The 15,902-nt window shown below is 31.4% G+C and overlaps 1 protein-coding gene across 1 annotated transcript; it reads left to right on the forward strand.

Annotated features, from left to right (window-relative positions):
• The first annotated feature begins 788 nt into the window (after positions 1-788).
• LOC131950685 (fibulin-5) lies at positions 789-13,406 on the forward strand. The gene is made up of 11 exons (XM_059312910.1): positions 789-978; positions 2,725-2,818; positions 3,986-4,099; positions 4,590-4,718; positions 5,037-5,159; positions 7,125-7,253; positions 8,672-8,800; positions 9,273-9,331; positions 10,301-10,457; positions 11,886-11,944; positions 12,418-13,406. Exons 2-11 carry the CDS (start codon positions 2,752-2,754, stop codon positions 12,571-12,573), a joined length of 1,122 nt encoding a protein of 373 aa, XP_059168893.1. The 5' UTR covers positions 789-978; positions 2,725-2,751; the 3' UTR covers positions 12,574-13,406.
• The last annotated feature ends 2,496 nt before the right edge of the window (positions 13,407-15,902 follow it).

The following is a 15,902-nucleotide window of genomic DNA, read 5'->3' on the forward strand; positions in this document are numbered from 1 at the left end:
TGACGAGGAAGTGAGTTAAATAAAAGCTTGTAAAAATAGAATTAAATCTAGTAGAAAAAAGAATTGCGCACCAAGTGAACGCCAAAGCAAAAAGCGCATAATAGTGCGCAATATTATTAGTTCTTTATAAATTTACATTAGTTTTTTGAGAAATCGGAAATAGCGTAAATTAGTACTTCCGGTCAACGGAAATTACTCAAAATTTGATAGAAGGTAGAGAATTAGATCTTTTACTTACATTTGAAATTTCAGTGAGGTGTAAAACGTCGAGATTTGTAAACATCTCGATTTTTTTTTTGCACGATTACAATACTTTCTCTATACTTTGTATATACGAGAAAGTAAAAAAAAAAAGAAAAGAGACTAAAATAAAGAATAAAGCTAATAAAAGTAGACGGGAAATATTGAGAAATTTATAGTAGAGATGCATCAGTAAAGATGCACTAGCGTGTTATTTCAAGTATTTTTGGTGCTAGTACGCTTCTAGTTAGACATGTATCAAGCTGCTAATTGATAGCCAGAGTTACATATATGCAATAATAGTTTCTCTGCTTAGAACACCCTTGCTACATGTGTGACCATTGTATAACATTGGTTCGCTTGACTGGCTATGTAGAACGCTAGAAATAAACATTGCTGCTTAAAGAAAAGTGCACAATACCTTCCCACCCCACTTCAAAATAAAAATCAACGAGTGCATTGACTCGAGGAGGAAATGAACACTTCATTCCAACTACTCTTTTGAGCTTTTGAAATATCGCATGTTTTTTAAAAAAATTATCATTATTCTATTCCTCTATCGTTGCCATTGCGCAAAACGGAAGCGATCATAATTTATTACTAGAAGAACATACTTGGAAAGCAGTTTTCTGTCGGCGTTCTAATGCTACAAAAGCAATAACCAGATTCTTCTATTCTAATCCGGATTTACGCGCGGATGGTTTTTAAAATTTATTTCTGGATTTATTAGAGTTTCTAGTTAAGTGAATTGTTATCTAATATAATTTAATTCTCAAAATTAATTGTTATATATTTCTCAATATCATTTTTTTAAAAGTTTTAGTCTTTAATACGCAACTTCAGGAATTAAATTTATCAAAGCTTCTTTTCAGCTATGATTCGCTACTAGTGTAGCATTTAGACAACATCTGTTGGCAGAATACATATAACAACATTAAATAGCAGCGTTAATAAGAGGCATAAATAAATAAAACAATATTTTTAAGAGAGTATCAGATGCGCACTTATATTTATTGAACTTTTTTGTGTCATTTTTTATGATCATACTATTTTTTAGTTTTGTAATTATTTTTCATGTTTAATTTCTCGTGTATGGAGTATAAGACTCATTGAAAAATATGGAAATCCATATTTTGATTAATCTCGGTGTTTTACACCACTATCCTTAGGAAAGAACATAGATTTAAAAAATTATATATAAATATATATATATATATATATAAATATATATATATATATATATATATATATATATATATATATATATTTATATATATATATATATATATATATATATATGCCTGTTAGTCTGCCTGTCTGTCTGTGTGTTTGTGACTGTAAGTAACCACGATAACGTCATTACCGTTTCAGTTATGTTGACGAAATGTTAAATAGACATGTTATATAAAATTTGTAAATTCTCTTCCGATTACTCAAAATCTGATATCTTCAGAATTGTTTAAGTTAGGAGGAAGAAATTTCACTAAAAATCACTACGTTTTACGCGAAGGATGAAATTTTTCCGGTATACGGAAGTGGTACTTTACTTTATTTCCTTTAGGATCACGATAATTTCAGTACTGTGTTCGATATTAGGCGTAAATTATTAAATATCTTATATTTAGACTACTTTCAATTTTCGAGTGACCTCCGATATCCGGAAGAACTAGTCCTAATTTACTTTATTTCTGGGTTCTAAAATAACGATAACTAGAGTATCATTTCACATAAAAAGACGACATTTTATACAGAAGCCTACGATTTTATTTACTAGTTTATATCAAATTTTAAGCGATTTCCTGTTAACGAAGTACTATATTACGCTATTCTCAATTTATCAAAAATGTTTATTTTATACTTTATATAGCAGCTTATTTCTAAGTATGTTTCCCTCTATTTCTTTTCTCGAATAAACGATCGATTTTGAAAGAGAAACGAGTATATCTTTGCAGCCTGCTCATCCTTATTATTATACACGAATATTATTAAAAAATCTTCAGTGGCGATAACAGCCACGCTTTATTATGCTCAATCCTTATTTGTATTATAAATAATTGCAAACGAAAAAAAAATTAATGCATTTTTCTCGTCGTTTCTTTGATTCGGATATCAGTTTATGTGAAAGGAAACATGTTCCAAACTTTACAACTTTAGACACTATATTAAAAAATGCAAAAACGTTAAAAGCACAAAATAATTGGTGATGTATCCGTCGATTCTCTTAGAGATTAAATGATGATAAAAAAATATATTCAAGGCAAACATTTTAAAGTTTGGAAAAATTATACAAAAAAGACATTCACAAAATGTGTATGTGTTAACAAAATTAAGTGTTGTTAAAAATATTGCCCAATACTTGAGCACATAACAGTCCATGCCAGTGGTCCTTTTCTTAGGTTTTGACGGTTGTAATTAGAGCGACACGTAAATAGTTTAGTTTTGTCCATCACATTAAAATAATGTATTGTTTTTCTTCTCTTACAGTCTCTTATAACGTTGATTTCCACCGACATGACGTCACCAAGTACAACATTTATCTTTGCCAGTGCTCTTCTTGCATGCCTGTGTTTTGAGCATGGTAAATACAACACTTTATTTATTTGCGAAAAAAAAAGAAATACGAAGAAAATGAAAATATGAAGTTTAATTAATTCAAATACATACATTAAGATTTTATTTGTTTTTATTAGCATAACTATCATACTTGTACGTAATTAATGTACAACGTTTTATGTCTAATAAAAATCAATTAAAAATAATGTAAATAATTTTAAAAATAGATTAATGTATTTAAACATGGGCCTACTTTCTTAAATAGGACGATGTCGTTTGAACTCCCAGTATTGCAAAGTAACTTACAAATGTGTCAACAAAATAGAGTAAAATATTTGAAAATACAAGTTTAATAAAAAATAATAATTTTTAAACGAGTTAAGTAAAGTTAAATAAAGTAAACGTTTCCTTTCGAACCAAACAGTTCATTAGGCAATTAAAGTATTGCTCACCTGTTTCAGTTCTTACGTTTTATAATGTGAGTGGGATGTCCATCGTAGCTGCGTGAACTCAGCGTTTTCATATAATTTTAACTGGGTTTGTTATAAATGATGCTTAATTATAGTTCATTAAATGGTAACGCAGAAAAACACAATTAACTTCAAGTAACATATGAATAAGAGTTAAATATCCCATCTATTATCAACAGGAGAGTTAAATTTGATTTGTTTATAGAATAAATGTGTTATCCCTAAAGATCAAATTGATCATTATTTGGTGATGTTTATCTGTAAAGAAATCTACATTGTCGCGACTTGCTGCTTAATATGCATATCAGCGGCATTGAAATATATATGAAATACAATATAAATAACATTCAGTTATTTTAATCGTTTGACCTTAATAAAACAATGTAACCGACCACTAGTCGCAAATTTTCATCCTACGTTTCCACAACTAGTAACAAGAACATTATTAAACGCAACAAAATAGAGTTTTAAAAAAAAGAAATGCAATTTAAGAAAGTATAAAATATGCATAAAAGTATATTGACATAGCTAAAATTAAAAAAAATAAGTCTATAATGCTTGCGTGATTTAACAATGTTGTCTTCCTAATGTCAAATATAAATGACTTAAAGCAAATTAACTATATTTCAACAATTTGACTTTATAAATGACGCTCAAAATAAAAAAAAAGATTAAAAACTAGTCTTATTTTTAATTACACTTTGAATATTTTTCTGTGCTAGCTTTCTGCTGGAGATCACGGTGTGAGCATTTCACCCATAACTCACGTAGAGGCCGCACATGTTCCTGTAGACCTGGCTACGTCATCAGCAAAAGAGATCCTTCAAGATGTCTTGGTAAAATATAACATAAGAAAATAGATGTTGATGAGGATTTCGATGTGGATGTGGGCTTGGATTTACTGTTTTTTTACTTGCGCATATCATTTCTTTAATTTATATATATATATATATATATATATATATATATATATATATATATATATATATATATATATATATATTCATTTTCTTTTTTTCTATTTGTGTTTATATTACTTTATGTTTTCTGCTTGTTTGTTTTTCTTTTTAAAAGCTTTCTTCCTTGTCTATCTATTTTAGTTCATTAATTAAAAGCTTTCTAAATTGATCTTTCTAAATTATGTTTGCATTTTTAAATACGCACACAGAAAAAAAAAGTATTTTTAATTAATGTAACACAATTTTTAAAAATTGTCTCAATATCTTCTTTTTTTTTACAATTACTTAAAAATAAAATGCATGCAATACCAATACACAATATATTGTTAAAGTGAATTCTATTTAACAAAAAATGTGTATTATTTAGATATTAACGAATGCAACAGCCGCTACAAATCTCCATGTGAGCATATATGTATCAACACTCCCGGCAGCTACTCGTGTTCTTGTGAACCTGGATACACCTTCTGTAAAGTTAACCCCAACCAATGTATAGGTAAGTCCACATAGTAATCAAACAAATATGTAGGCTATATCATTGAAACTATCTCTCGAGTTCTGTTCTTTAATTAATGAATAGCAAAACTTATTCATCTTACATGTTATAAAGTATAAAACTGTTGTATAAAACATATATAACAAGTATTTGTATAGCCTATTTAAACATTTCAGAACGTATACACCCCATATGTTACAATTTATAAACGCGGCGTGCTTGAAAATGTAAACATTAAAAAAATACCAGTGCTTTTAAAGAACATACACAATCATTTAAAATAATTTAATTTTCACGAATGATTAAAAATATTTCCAGACATCAATGAGTGTAAAAAACACTCACCATGTGAACATAAATGTATCAACAGAAAGGGAGGCTACTCGTGTTCCTGTAAATCTGGATACGCCATTAGTGAAACAAACCCCGACAAATGTTCTGGTGAGTTGTAAATTGCCCTACTGGCTAAACGTTTAAAATAATTTGATGATTTTTAAAGAAACAAAACATAAATCATGTTACTCTTTATAATTTTCTCATGATCCTGGGTAGCTATATCGTTAAAATATTATGTTTAACTGTTTCTATATATTTATTGTGTTACTTATTTAAACATGTATGTATGTATCAATATTTTGATATAAGAATATATTCAATACTAGTAGCGTTTGTTATGATACCCTGGATTAAGGGTGCGCGGACCTTTGACCACAGGTGCTTTGACCATAGGGGATTTGACCACAGCGGGGCTTTGACCATAGCGGTGCTTTGACCATAGGGGGTTTGATCATAGGGGGTTTGATCATAGGGGGTTTGACCACAGGTGTTTTCTCAGCAGAGGGTATTTGATCACAGGTGGTCTATCAACGGGTGTTTGATCACAAGCGCTGTGTCCGGCTTTGATCATAGGTGTGATACAATTAACACGATTTTATACATGTTTCCTGAGAGTACGTTAATAGAAATTAACATGTATTTAAAAAAAGCCAAGAACTCTATTTTAGTCTCCACATAAAGGCTGGTGCTAGGCCTCATAGATTTATTTTAAATATAAATGAAACACAAATAATGCGACATATAACAAGTTTCACAAATAAATAATGTAGATGTACTTAAAAATACATAGCATATATAAAGGATAAAAAATGATACAAAATTTGCCAACAATATAGTCAAAGATGTAATACATAAAATGGTTAACTAAATGACAGATATGCTATAGCACGCAAATATGTCAGTACATATGTTTGACCATATGTCTGGACAGCACGTTGTACTTTTTCGTGCAGCATCTTGTATCGCTTCTCAGCTGGGTGGCTTGCCCCTGCGACACCTTGCAAGAAAGTTGTCTTTTGCCGTGTGCAGTCCATCTGTAGACCTTCAAGGAAACGCCACATTGTTGGGTGACTACATTGGAGGAGAGACTGAAGACTGTACTGCCATCCTTCACACATTTATTTGTTCGTGCTACATCATCGCCAATCGTGTGCATTTGATTCCAAGTTTCAACTGGAAACAAAACACCTGAGATCAAAGACCCTATGTGGACAAAACACCTATGATCAAAGCCGGACACAGCGCTTGTGATCAAACACCCGTTGATAGACAACCTGTGATCAAAGACCCTCTGCTGAGAAAACACATGTGGTCAAACCCCCTATGGTCAAACCCCCTATGATTAAACCCCCTATGGTCAAAGCACCGCTATGGTCAAAGGCCCGCTGTGGTCAAACCCCCTATGGTCAAAGCCCCTATGGTCAAAGCTCCGCTGTGGTCAAACCCCCTATGGTCAAACCCCCTATGGTCAAAGCACCTGTGGTCAAAGGTCCTAGGTGCTACTAATAGCGTTTATAGGTTTACCATAACACATAATTATGTTTGAAAATGTTTATAATTGTATGTAATTCATAGTACAATTCATTCACTTAAATATGTATATTGGGGCCCAATATTTTTGTATTCAGGAGAGCCTTTTTTCCTATTTCCGCCTCTGCATTTCAAGTAGGTGTTGGTCCGTTTTAAACAGAAGTAATTGATATATGGTATACATTAAAATTTGTGTTTTAACGATTAGTGAAACCCGTCAATAGTAGTGCATAATTGTAAAAAATCTGACTTGATTTTTAGCCCTTTAAGCCCTATAATTTTGCCGATTACCATATTTTTAAAACGATTTTTTTTTTAATTTAGTATAATTACATAGACTTTTTATGCCGATTATAACAACGAACGATGTTTAATGTATTGATTTTGAAAATATACAGTGCTTGCTCTAGTGTGATATTTATTCTTTCAACATTTTAAATGCTATATATATATATATATATATATATATATATATATATATATATATATAATGTTTAGTTAACTTGAAACACTAAACTGCTTGTGACAAATATCTATCAGATATCAACGAATGTGCCAGAACATCTAAACCTCTGTGTGAACAAATCTGCACCAACAAACCTGGAGGCTTTACCTGCTCCTGTAGAGATGGCTACAATATAAGTACGACAGACCCCAGCAAATGTATTGGTCAGTTGTTTGTTATTTTTTACTCTATCATTGTATGATCAACGATGAATCTTAAATACATAATGTACGGTACATAAAATACAAAAATCATATTTTATTTTGCCTATAGTTTTTGTCTTTTAATTTGGTATGATTTTGTAAATGAAAATTGTGTTAATAATCACGATTTGCTCTAAACGTATGCCATATAATTGGAATAGATTGTATCAATATATTTAATTAAACACTGTCCGATTATATTAAGTATTTAATATTATATTTAATATTATATTTATAAATAACCCTACCACTAGCAATAGCGTATTATTTCAAAGATATTGTTAAAATACAACTACAAAAATGTAATGTGTAAGCCTATCTATTTAGGCCTATATAAAAAGCAATGTATGTCTATAGAAGACTATACACTAAAAACACGAAGGGCAACAATAATCGTTATAATATTGAATCAGGTGCGTCCTCAGGTGCCCCTGTAGGGTGCTATTCGGCGCCTTGGGCTTTCTCGTGAGCGCAACGACGCCTACTTTAGTTTTAAGGAGCACACTACAATATTGCCAAGGCGGCGCACGATATTCTATGATTAAACCGAGCCAGAGGCTGTACGTGGCGCCCCAGCGGTAAGTTAAAAGGGTCGTTCACGAGATCGGTCCTTTAGGTCCCCGACATTTAGGCGGCGAGTGGTTAACGTACATTTATGGCGTGCTGGGCGGTAGTGTAGGTAAACTCGTGTCTCGATAAATATGATCTATTCGCAGGCATTGTTTACATTTAAATAACAAGTTTTAGAAAACAAGGTCATGCTTCTAAGAATATAGGATTGGTAAAGCATTGATGAAACCCACCTAACATTTTCGCCAGACGTTATTTTCTTGTATGCATGACTACACTTTTCATCCGTTCGCCAGGGCTATCCCTTGAATGAAACGGTGCATACGTTCCTTTTAAAGAGTGCGATAGAATATAGATAAGATGTAGTATTATAGTCGTTCACTGAATTGAATCAGGCGCGGCCGCCCCTGCCCCGTCATGAGGCTATTTGCCCACGCAAGCCTGTGACTGTCCTTAAGACTTTCTTTTGAGACCGCGGAAACGCGCGGGGACGAGCACGCTTGTGGGATATAAATTAGACGTATTTATAAATCTCTGATCTTTTTTTTCGTCTGTCCATTCTCATCAGCAAACTTACTGCGCATTTTATTTAAGCTTACATTTTTAGCTAGTGTGTGAGATTTTATATTATTTCAAAGATGAATAATTTGCTCTCCGATACATCTAGACATATTTGTAAAATATATTGACTTACATAGGATTTTAGCGAGTGGTCGTTCAGTTTGTTAGATTATATATTTAACACTAAACATGTTAATGTAGTATACTACTTATTTGATTGAAGGCTTAAAGTTTCTTTGTTTTATTAGACGTGGATGAATGCAGTAACAAAACAGAAAGCCCATGTCATCATACGTGTACAAACACTATGGGAAGCTACTCGTGCTCATGTGATCCGGGCTATAGTGTTTCTGAAACAGATACTTCTATGTGCAAAGGTATACATACTTAATAAATGCACGTACATTTTTCTTATGTTAAATATGGGATCCCCGAACGTTTTCCCCAAATTCCACTTGCCTGAAGGCATCTTACTCGAAATAAAAGGTTAATTTTATATACGACACATGTAGGGGAAAGTTGAAAAAGCATTTCTCCTAAGCAAATAAATGTATTTAAAAAAATAACATAGTTTTTGTCCCTGTAAAAATGTATATTATATAATAAACATAGCATTATGAATATTATTACAATTTAACACACATACGTACGATGCTTTGTATTACATTTTCGTATCTAATTTTTTTTAAAGTAAAAAATTGTAATTATCAAATACACTTTTTGTCAGTTCATAACAGCAAAGCTGAGTAACTATGTTATTTAAATTTAAGAAGCATTTACATAATTGTACACATCTACCTATATAAACGGGCAATACTAGTCTATATTTCTTTTGTTTTTATTTTCCAGCACAGTGTAATGCATACTCATCTATAACCTCTCAAACCTACACGAATTTGACAAATAAGGTATAACATTTAAAAATTTATTGAAAATGTAAGTTATCGATCTTAATATTTTTTATCCTAACAAGCTATATGATTGTTCTTAAACTGCGAAAAACATACTGTATATAATCTCTAATACATGTATTATAAAAACATTCAGTATTAAATACATACAAATGTACGCATTTTATTGTAAAAGAAAGTAAAAACAAAATATTTTCAGTGTTACTTTGCCATTAAGTAATATATGTACAATTGTATATTACTTCAGTAAATTTGAAAAAAAGACTCATGTTCAGTCGTATACGACATACGATATTTATTCCTCTATAATAAACGTATGATTCTACTTTATTTATTATATGTAGTTCTAGATTGCGTTTAAATCAAATTGTTTTTCCTCTAGAGTCTAGACATTTAAAAAACTATACCTGGCATGATTTATAAGTATAGTAATGTATCCAACGTATACATAGAGAACATGTTTCTTAATTAATATGCCTTGCTTAAGTATGTGTGTGTATCCTAGGTATGGTGTTTAAGGGTAAATTTCTTAGGGAGCATCAGTGACTTTTCTGTAAATGTGGTTGCCATGGCAACAGCGGCCGTCTTGGAATAAAAACAATCTTTATTGGAGTTTAAAAAATAACAAATATAATGATCACATAATTATTGGTTATTCTATAATAACTCTATTAGTCTGCTGGCGATTTATTTCAAAGAAAACTTTCGGAAAAATATGTTTTTTAATTTTAAAAATGATTTGTTGTTTTTATATCCAATCAATTTTAATCAGAAAATTTAGCGTTATTTCATAAAACCAAATGTTCAACATTGTGGTTATCTAATAAAGTTAAAAAAAAACAACACTTTCAGTTTATTAGGGCAAATTTATCTTTCATGTACCTGCTAATCAATTATTAAAATTCGCATTAAAGTTTACAAAACATGTTAACTTTCATCAATTTTCCTATGTGTTTCAAAATACAGGCTTGCTTTGAAACGTGTTCAGCGAATCGCTTATGTTATTCCTACATATACACAGCTGGAGTAAGTTGTGAATTAAAGTTGGTGACTGGCGACGCAATAGACACGGAAAATGATGATTTGGAAGTCAATCCGTACATCACCTGTAACAATATATCAGGTGAGGTTTTTTTAATGCAATTAACGTACAAATACGTATATCCACATGCGTGCGTGTTTTATTTATATTTGTATATAATGTATGTAAGTATGCAGTGGCGTCGTTAGGTCTGGTGTCACCCTCGATGCATATATATATATATATATATATATAATATATATATATATATATATATATATATATATATATATATATATATATAATTTTATATATACTAGCCGTCCAGGCCAGGCCCTGCTCTGGCTTCTGTGAAAAACCTTTCTGTTAAAGACCATCACCTGTGTGTTTAGTAATCATCATAAACCGGCATTGCCCACCCAAACCACAACCAACCAAAACAACAAAACGCAAACATAACGCTAACACAATTACAAATACAAACGAAAACGAAAACCTAACAACAAACCCAACCACAAACACCAATACAAACACAAAGAAAAAACAAACAAAAAAGCAAACGAAAACAAAAGCCTAACAACAAACCCAACCACAAACACTAATACCAAAAAAAAAACAAAAACAAAGAAAAAGCAAACGAAAACAAACAAAATCCAAACGCAAAACCAACCAAAAACACAAATACAAACCCAAACAAAAAAACACAAACAAAAACGAAAAAAGAAAGAACAAAAACGAACCAAATCAAAACGCAACCACTTACGCAAACCCACCTAAACACAAAGAAAACACTAACGCGAACATAAACGCCCGGGGCGGAATCACCTGTTTTAGCTTAATAAACGACTATAGTACCCCAACTTATTCATAGTCTTTTGCACTCACTTAAACGAACGCGCCTGTTTCAATTTAATGAACAAATTTAATACTCCAAGCTTATCCGTAAAATACCTACAACGTTTGCACTTGATCAATCCCCGCTAATTATGTAATTATTTTTTTTCCCAACACCAAAACAAAGTAATTAAAAAGTAAATTCTTTTCCACAAATGCAATGGTTTTATAAAGGGAAGTAATTGTGTTTTTCCTAATTTATCAAAGGGAAGTAAGTGCTATAGGACTAAATAAAGACATAATTAGAATTTTTGTAAAAGATGATATTTTTTTTAAACTTGTGTTTAATGAACATGCCGACAATTATTACTATAATTTGAAAAATGAAAATTATTTCCCAACACTTTCAATAGTAATTTTTTAACTCATAAATTTAGACAAATGCGCACGATAATTGTCTAACACTTAAATCCATCCAAGATCAACGACAAACATATGCGTTACATACAGAACTGAGCTTTATATATTAGATATATATATATATATATATATATATATATATATATATATATATATATATATATACTTAATTATATATATATATATAACTATACAGATTTAAATATATATTTATATATATATATATATATATATATATATATATATATATATATATATATATATATATTTAAACAGATGACTGCTCTGCATATTCGTCTCTTCGCCCTACATTCCAAGCTTACAGTACGCACAAGGTGATGATTTGATCTTTTTAATTATGTACATCTTCTCTCTTTAATAGTGTTTGTTTGAATTTATAGACAAATTTAATCAAGTAGTGTTTTATTTTACTTTCAATTATTACTTATCAATTATAATTGTATGTTATATTTAAAGGCTTTTATTTAGCTTGCTTATTATGTGTGTGTGTTTTTTTTATTTAGTCATAATAGCATACAGCTTTTGTAAGGTTGCATCAGATAAATGTATATTTTACTTTTTATTGCATTTTTAAATTTGTAATTTCTTTTGTGATTAGTGAATATAATAAAAATATTGTTTTTATATATATACATCACAAGCATCTTATTTCTAGTATTTTGTGAATCATTTAAGCCAATACAAAAATAATACACTAACGAAAAGATGGTATTGAAAACGTATCTGTATAGTTAGCCTTAAATTATATGTGTATGTTTAATCAGTTACCTATTAATACCGCATACAGGATTGTTTCGACTTGTGCATGGCTACTCCCAGATGTGTTGGATATGCCTATTCCAAAACATCAAAATATTGCTCCCACTACATCTTAGATGGAACCGAGACGGACACAAACACGGACACGTCAACAAAAAGTTTTCTTCGCTGCTCAATGATTTGATTTATCAAATTACATCTGTCTTTGTAAGAACCATGGCAAGCACATTATCTAAATAGTCAGTGGTTTTATATTCATGTACAAATTAGTGTATTATATGGGTACATTATCTTACTTTAAACGTGTGGATAATATTGGATTAAGTTTATACATTTGTTTTTTTTTCTTAATTATCATCTTAACTACTAAAAGTGTATATTATATCACATACAGATTTCCTCAATGTACATTTTTTTTTGCAAAATAACGTTAAAAAAAGTAGTTGCACTCTGGGTATAAAATGCTAATTGACATGTCGAAAATATTTAAGTATCGTTTTGTCTTTTCAAAAGAATGTTAATGATATATTAAATTGAATGATACATATTCTGCCTCTACTTAAACATCAATAAAATATGTTGTCAATTCAAGAAAGATTGATTATATACTTTTTGCTAGTTTTTTTTTTCTTCTGAAAAATAAAATTGCAAGTACATTGGCTAGTAATTTTTTTTTTAATTTAAAAGAAAATTCTGAAAAAAAAATAGAACAATTTTCAGTTTTATTATTATTATTATTTTTAACTTAGAAATCAACTAGAATTGTTTTGCAAAACTATAGGCCCTCTTATAACAAGTACATTAAGTAACTGCATGAAAGACTCAAACACGAAATTAAAGAAAACGTCGAGAACTTTTTATGAAATAAATACATTTATAAGTGTTTTCTATTTGTACATTTTAATTAATATATAAGAAACAAAACCCTAATGGATCAAACACAATAATGACCATATGAGTTTTATAAAAACATTTACTCATGTTTTAAATTTAAATAAATTAAAATTGCATTACATAGACATTCAAAGTTGCTTTTTTATGTAGGTGAAAGATGCATAACACTGGAAGGAATATGTGTGTTTGTTTGCGGGTAGGAAGGGGGGTAGCTTTAAAATAGAATGACGGGGTCGGCGTGGTCGAATCGGTAAAGCTCATGGTTGCTAAACCGAAAAGTCTCGAGTTCGAACCCTCGGGCAGTTGAGGCTCGTTAGCTGGGGACAGCCACTTTTCTAGGAGAGACAACTCCAAAATTAAACAACAGCTGCCTTGTAGCTTGCTCTTGGTTGGACAAAGGCTATGGAAGCAAATCCAAAAAGAAAAGCAGGCTGAAATCGGAGTCAATGGCCTCAATGGCGCATAACCAGTTGACACGTAATCCTTAATTGTGATGGCTGCATGGTCGAGTCGGCAAAGCTCATTGTTGATAAATTTGAAAAAATCACGAGTTCAAACCCTCTGGCAGATAGATAAGGCTCGATCCCTCCCAACACTAAATAAAATACTTAAAAAAAACTTTTTAAAAAACCACTTTTTTCTTGTGGACTAAAAAGTAGAAAATAAATTTTTCTTCTGTGCTTCCTCGAGCTGTGCAGGTTCTTCATCATGTGATGACTGACAAAAAACGTGGGTACGTTCACCATCAAATTTCCCGACCCATCTGCCCGACCCACGTTTTTTGTCAGTCATCACAAGATGAAGAACCTGCACAGCTCGAGGAAGCACAAAAGAAAAAATTATTTTCTACTTTTTAGTCCACAAGAAAAACGAGGTTTTTTAAAAAGTTTTTTATATAGTTTATTTTCTACTTTATCTAATGACTTGACTAAGTGTTTATAAATACACGGACTAAAAATCTTGAGCGACCAGGATTCGAACCTGGGTTGTCGCGGCCACAACGTGAAGTACTAACCACTATACGATCACGGCCAGCGCGCTCACATCGATTGGGGCCGAAGTAACTGTGTCAATAGGCCTCAAGTCTTGTCGGTATCTTTAGAAATCATGTCCTCAATTTTATGGTCCTTTGGGCGTAATTAAATTAAGCTAATTACGGTCTCTAATTGCTAGTTTTTATGATTGCATCTGAAATTGTTAGGCGAAAATAGCCTGCATGCCAAATTTCAGCTCTCTAGAGCAATCAGATGTGGGCTAATTTTCGATGTCAATTTTAACAACAAACAAACAAATCCACTAACGCGAAGCTGAGTTAAGAATAAAATACTTAAAAAAAACTTTTTAAAAAACCACGTTTTTCTTGTGGACTAAAAAGTAGAAAATAACTATTTACATACATTTGATGACAAAAAACGTGGGTACGTTCACCATCAAATTTCCCGACCCATCTGCCCGACCCACGTTTTTTGTCATCAAATGTATGTAAATAGTTATTTTCTACTTTTTAGTCCACAAGAAAAACGTGGTTTTTTAAAAAGTTTTTTTTAAGTATTTTATTTTCTCCTTTTTAGTCCGTTGCTACACATGAAAAACGTGGTTTTTAAAAAAGTTTTTTATATAGTTTATTTTCTACTTTATCTAATGACTTGATTAAGTATGAATTGACTAAGTGTTTATAAATACACGGACTAAAAAAATCTTGAGCGACCAGGATTCGAACCTGGGTTGTCGCGGCCACAACGCGAAGTACTAACCACTATACGATCACGGCCAGCGCGCTCACATCGATTGGGGCCGAAGTAACTGTGTCAACAAGCCTCCAGTCTTGTCGGTATCTTTAGAAATCATGTCCTCAATTTTATGGTCCTTTGGGCGTAATTAAATTAAGCTAATTACGGTCTCTAATTGCTAGTTTTTATGATTGCATCTGAAATCGTTAGGCGAAAGTAGCATGCATGCCAAATTTCAGGTCTCTAGAGCAATCAGAAGTGGGCTAATTTTCGATGTCAATTTTAACAACAAACAAATCCACACATCCACAAACGCGAAGCTGAGTTAAGAAAAACGTGTTAAAAACGTGTCAAAAAGTAATAATTAAGAACGAAGAAGAAGAAGAAACAACTGCAGGCTGAAATCGGAGTCAGTTGACACGTATCCTAAATTGTAACGGAGGCGTGGTCGATTCGGCCAAAGCTCATGGTTGATAAATTTGAAAAAAGTCTCGAGTTCAAACCCTCTGGCAGATTAGGCTCGATCCCTTCAACACTAAAGAACGAAATAGAAGAATAATGACGCCAATTTTCGGCGCCCCAGATGGGCTTCGTTTTAAGGGTTTGGATACAATGAAATACTTGTTTAGGATGTGTTAAGTTTACTAATACTTAACAACACGTTTTGAAATTTTAATTATATTTTGGTTATTTTTAGTTTATAACTATGTATTGTATAGTCATATTTCGACGTTAAGTTTTAATAATTTGTTTGATAAAATAAAAAATGAAAAACTTTGAATAAGTGTGTAACAATATGCCAGCTGACTTAGTCGCAACTACACAGAAGCCACATGACATAGGAAACACGAGAAAATATTGCACACCGAAGAGCATAAGTCTTTTGAAG

Source organism: Physella acuta, unplaced genomic scaffold (genome assembly GCF_028476545.2).
Source record: "Physella acuta isolate Inbredline_101_S28 unplaced genomic scaffold, ASM2847654v3 ptg000776l, whole genome shotgun sequence".
NCBI classification, from domain to species: domain Eukaryota; kingdom Metazoa; phylum Mollusca; class Gastropoda; family Physidae; genus Physella; species Physella acuta.

Coding starts and splice junctions, on each gene's coding strand:
- LOC131950685 (XM_059312910.1), top strand. CDS start 2,752: ATGACGTCACCAAGTACAACATTTATCTTTGCCAGTGCTCTTCTTGCA. Junction 7,254..8,671: donor AGACCCCAGCAAATGTATTG/GTCAGTTGTTTG, acceptor TTGTTTTATTAG/ACGTGGATGAATGCAGTAAC. Junction 11,945..12,417: donor AAGCTTACAGTACGCACAAG/GTGATGATTTGA, acceptor TACCGCATACAG/GATTGTTTCGACTTGTGCAT.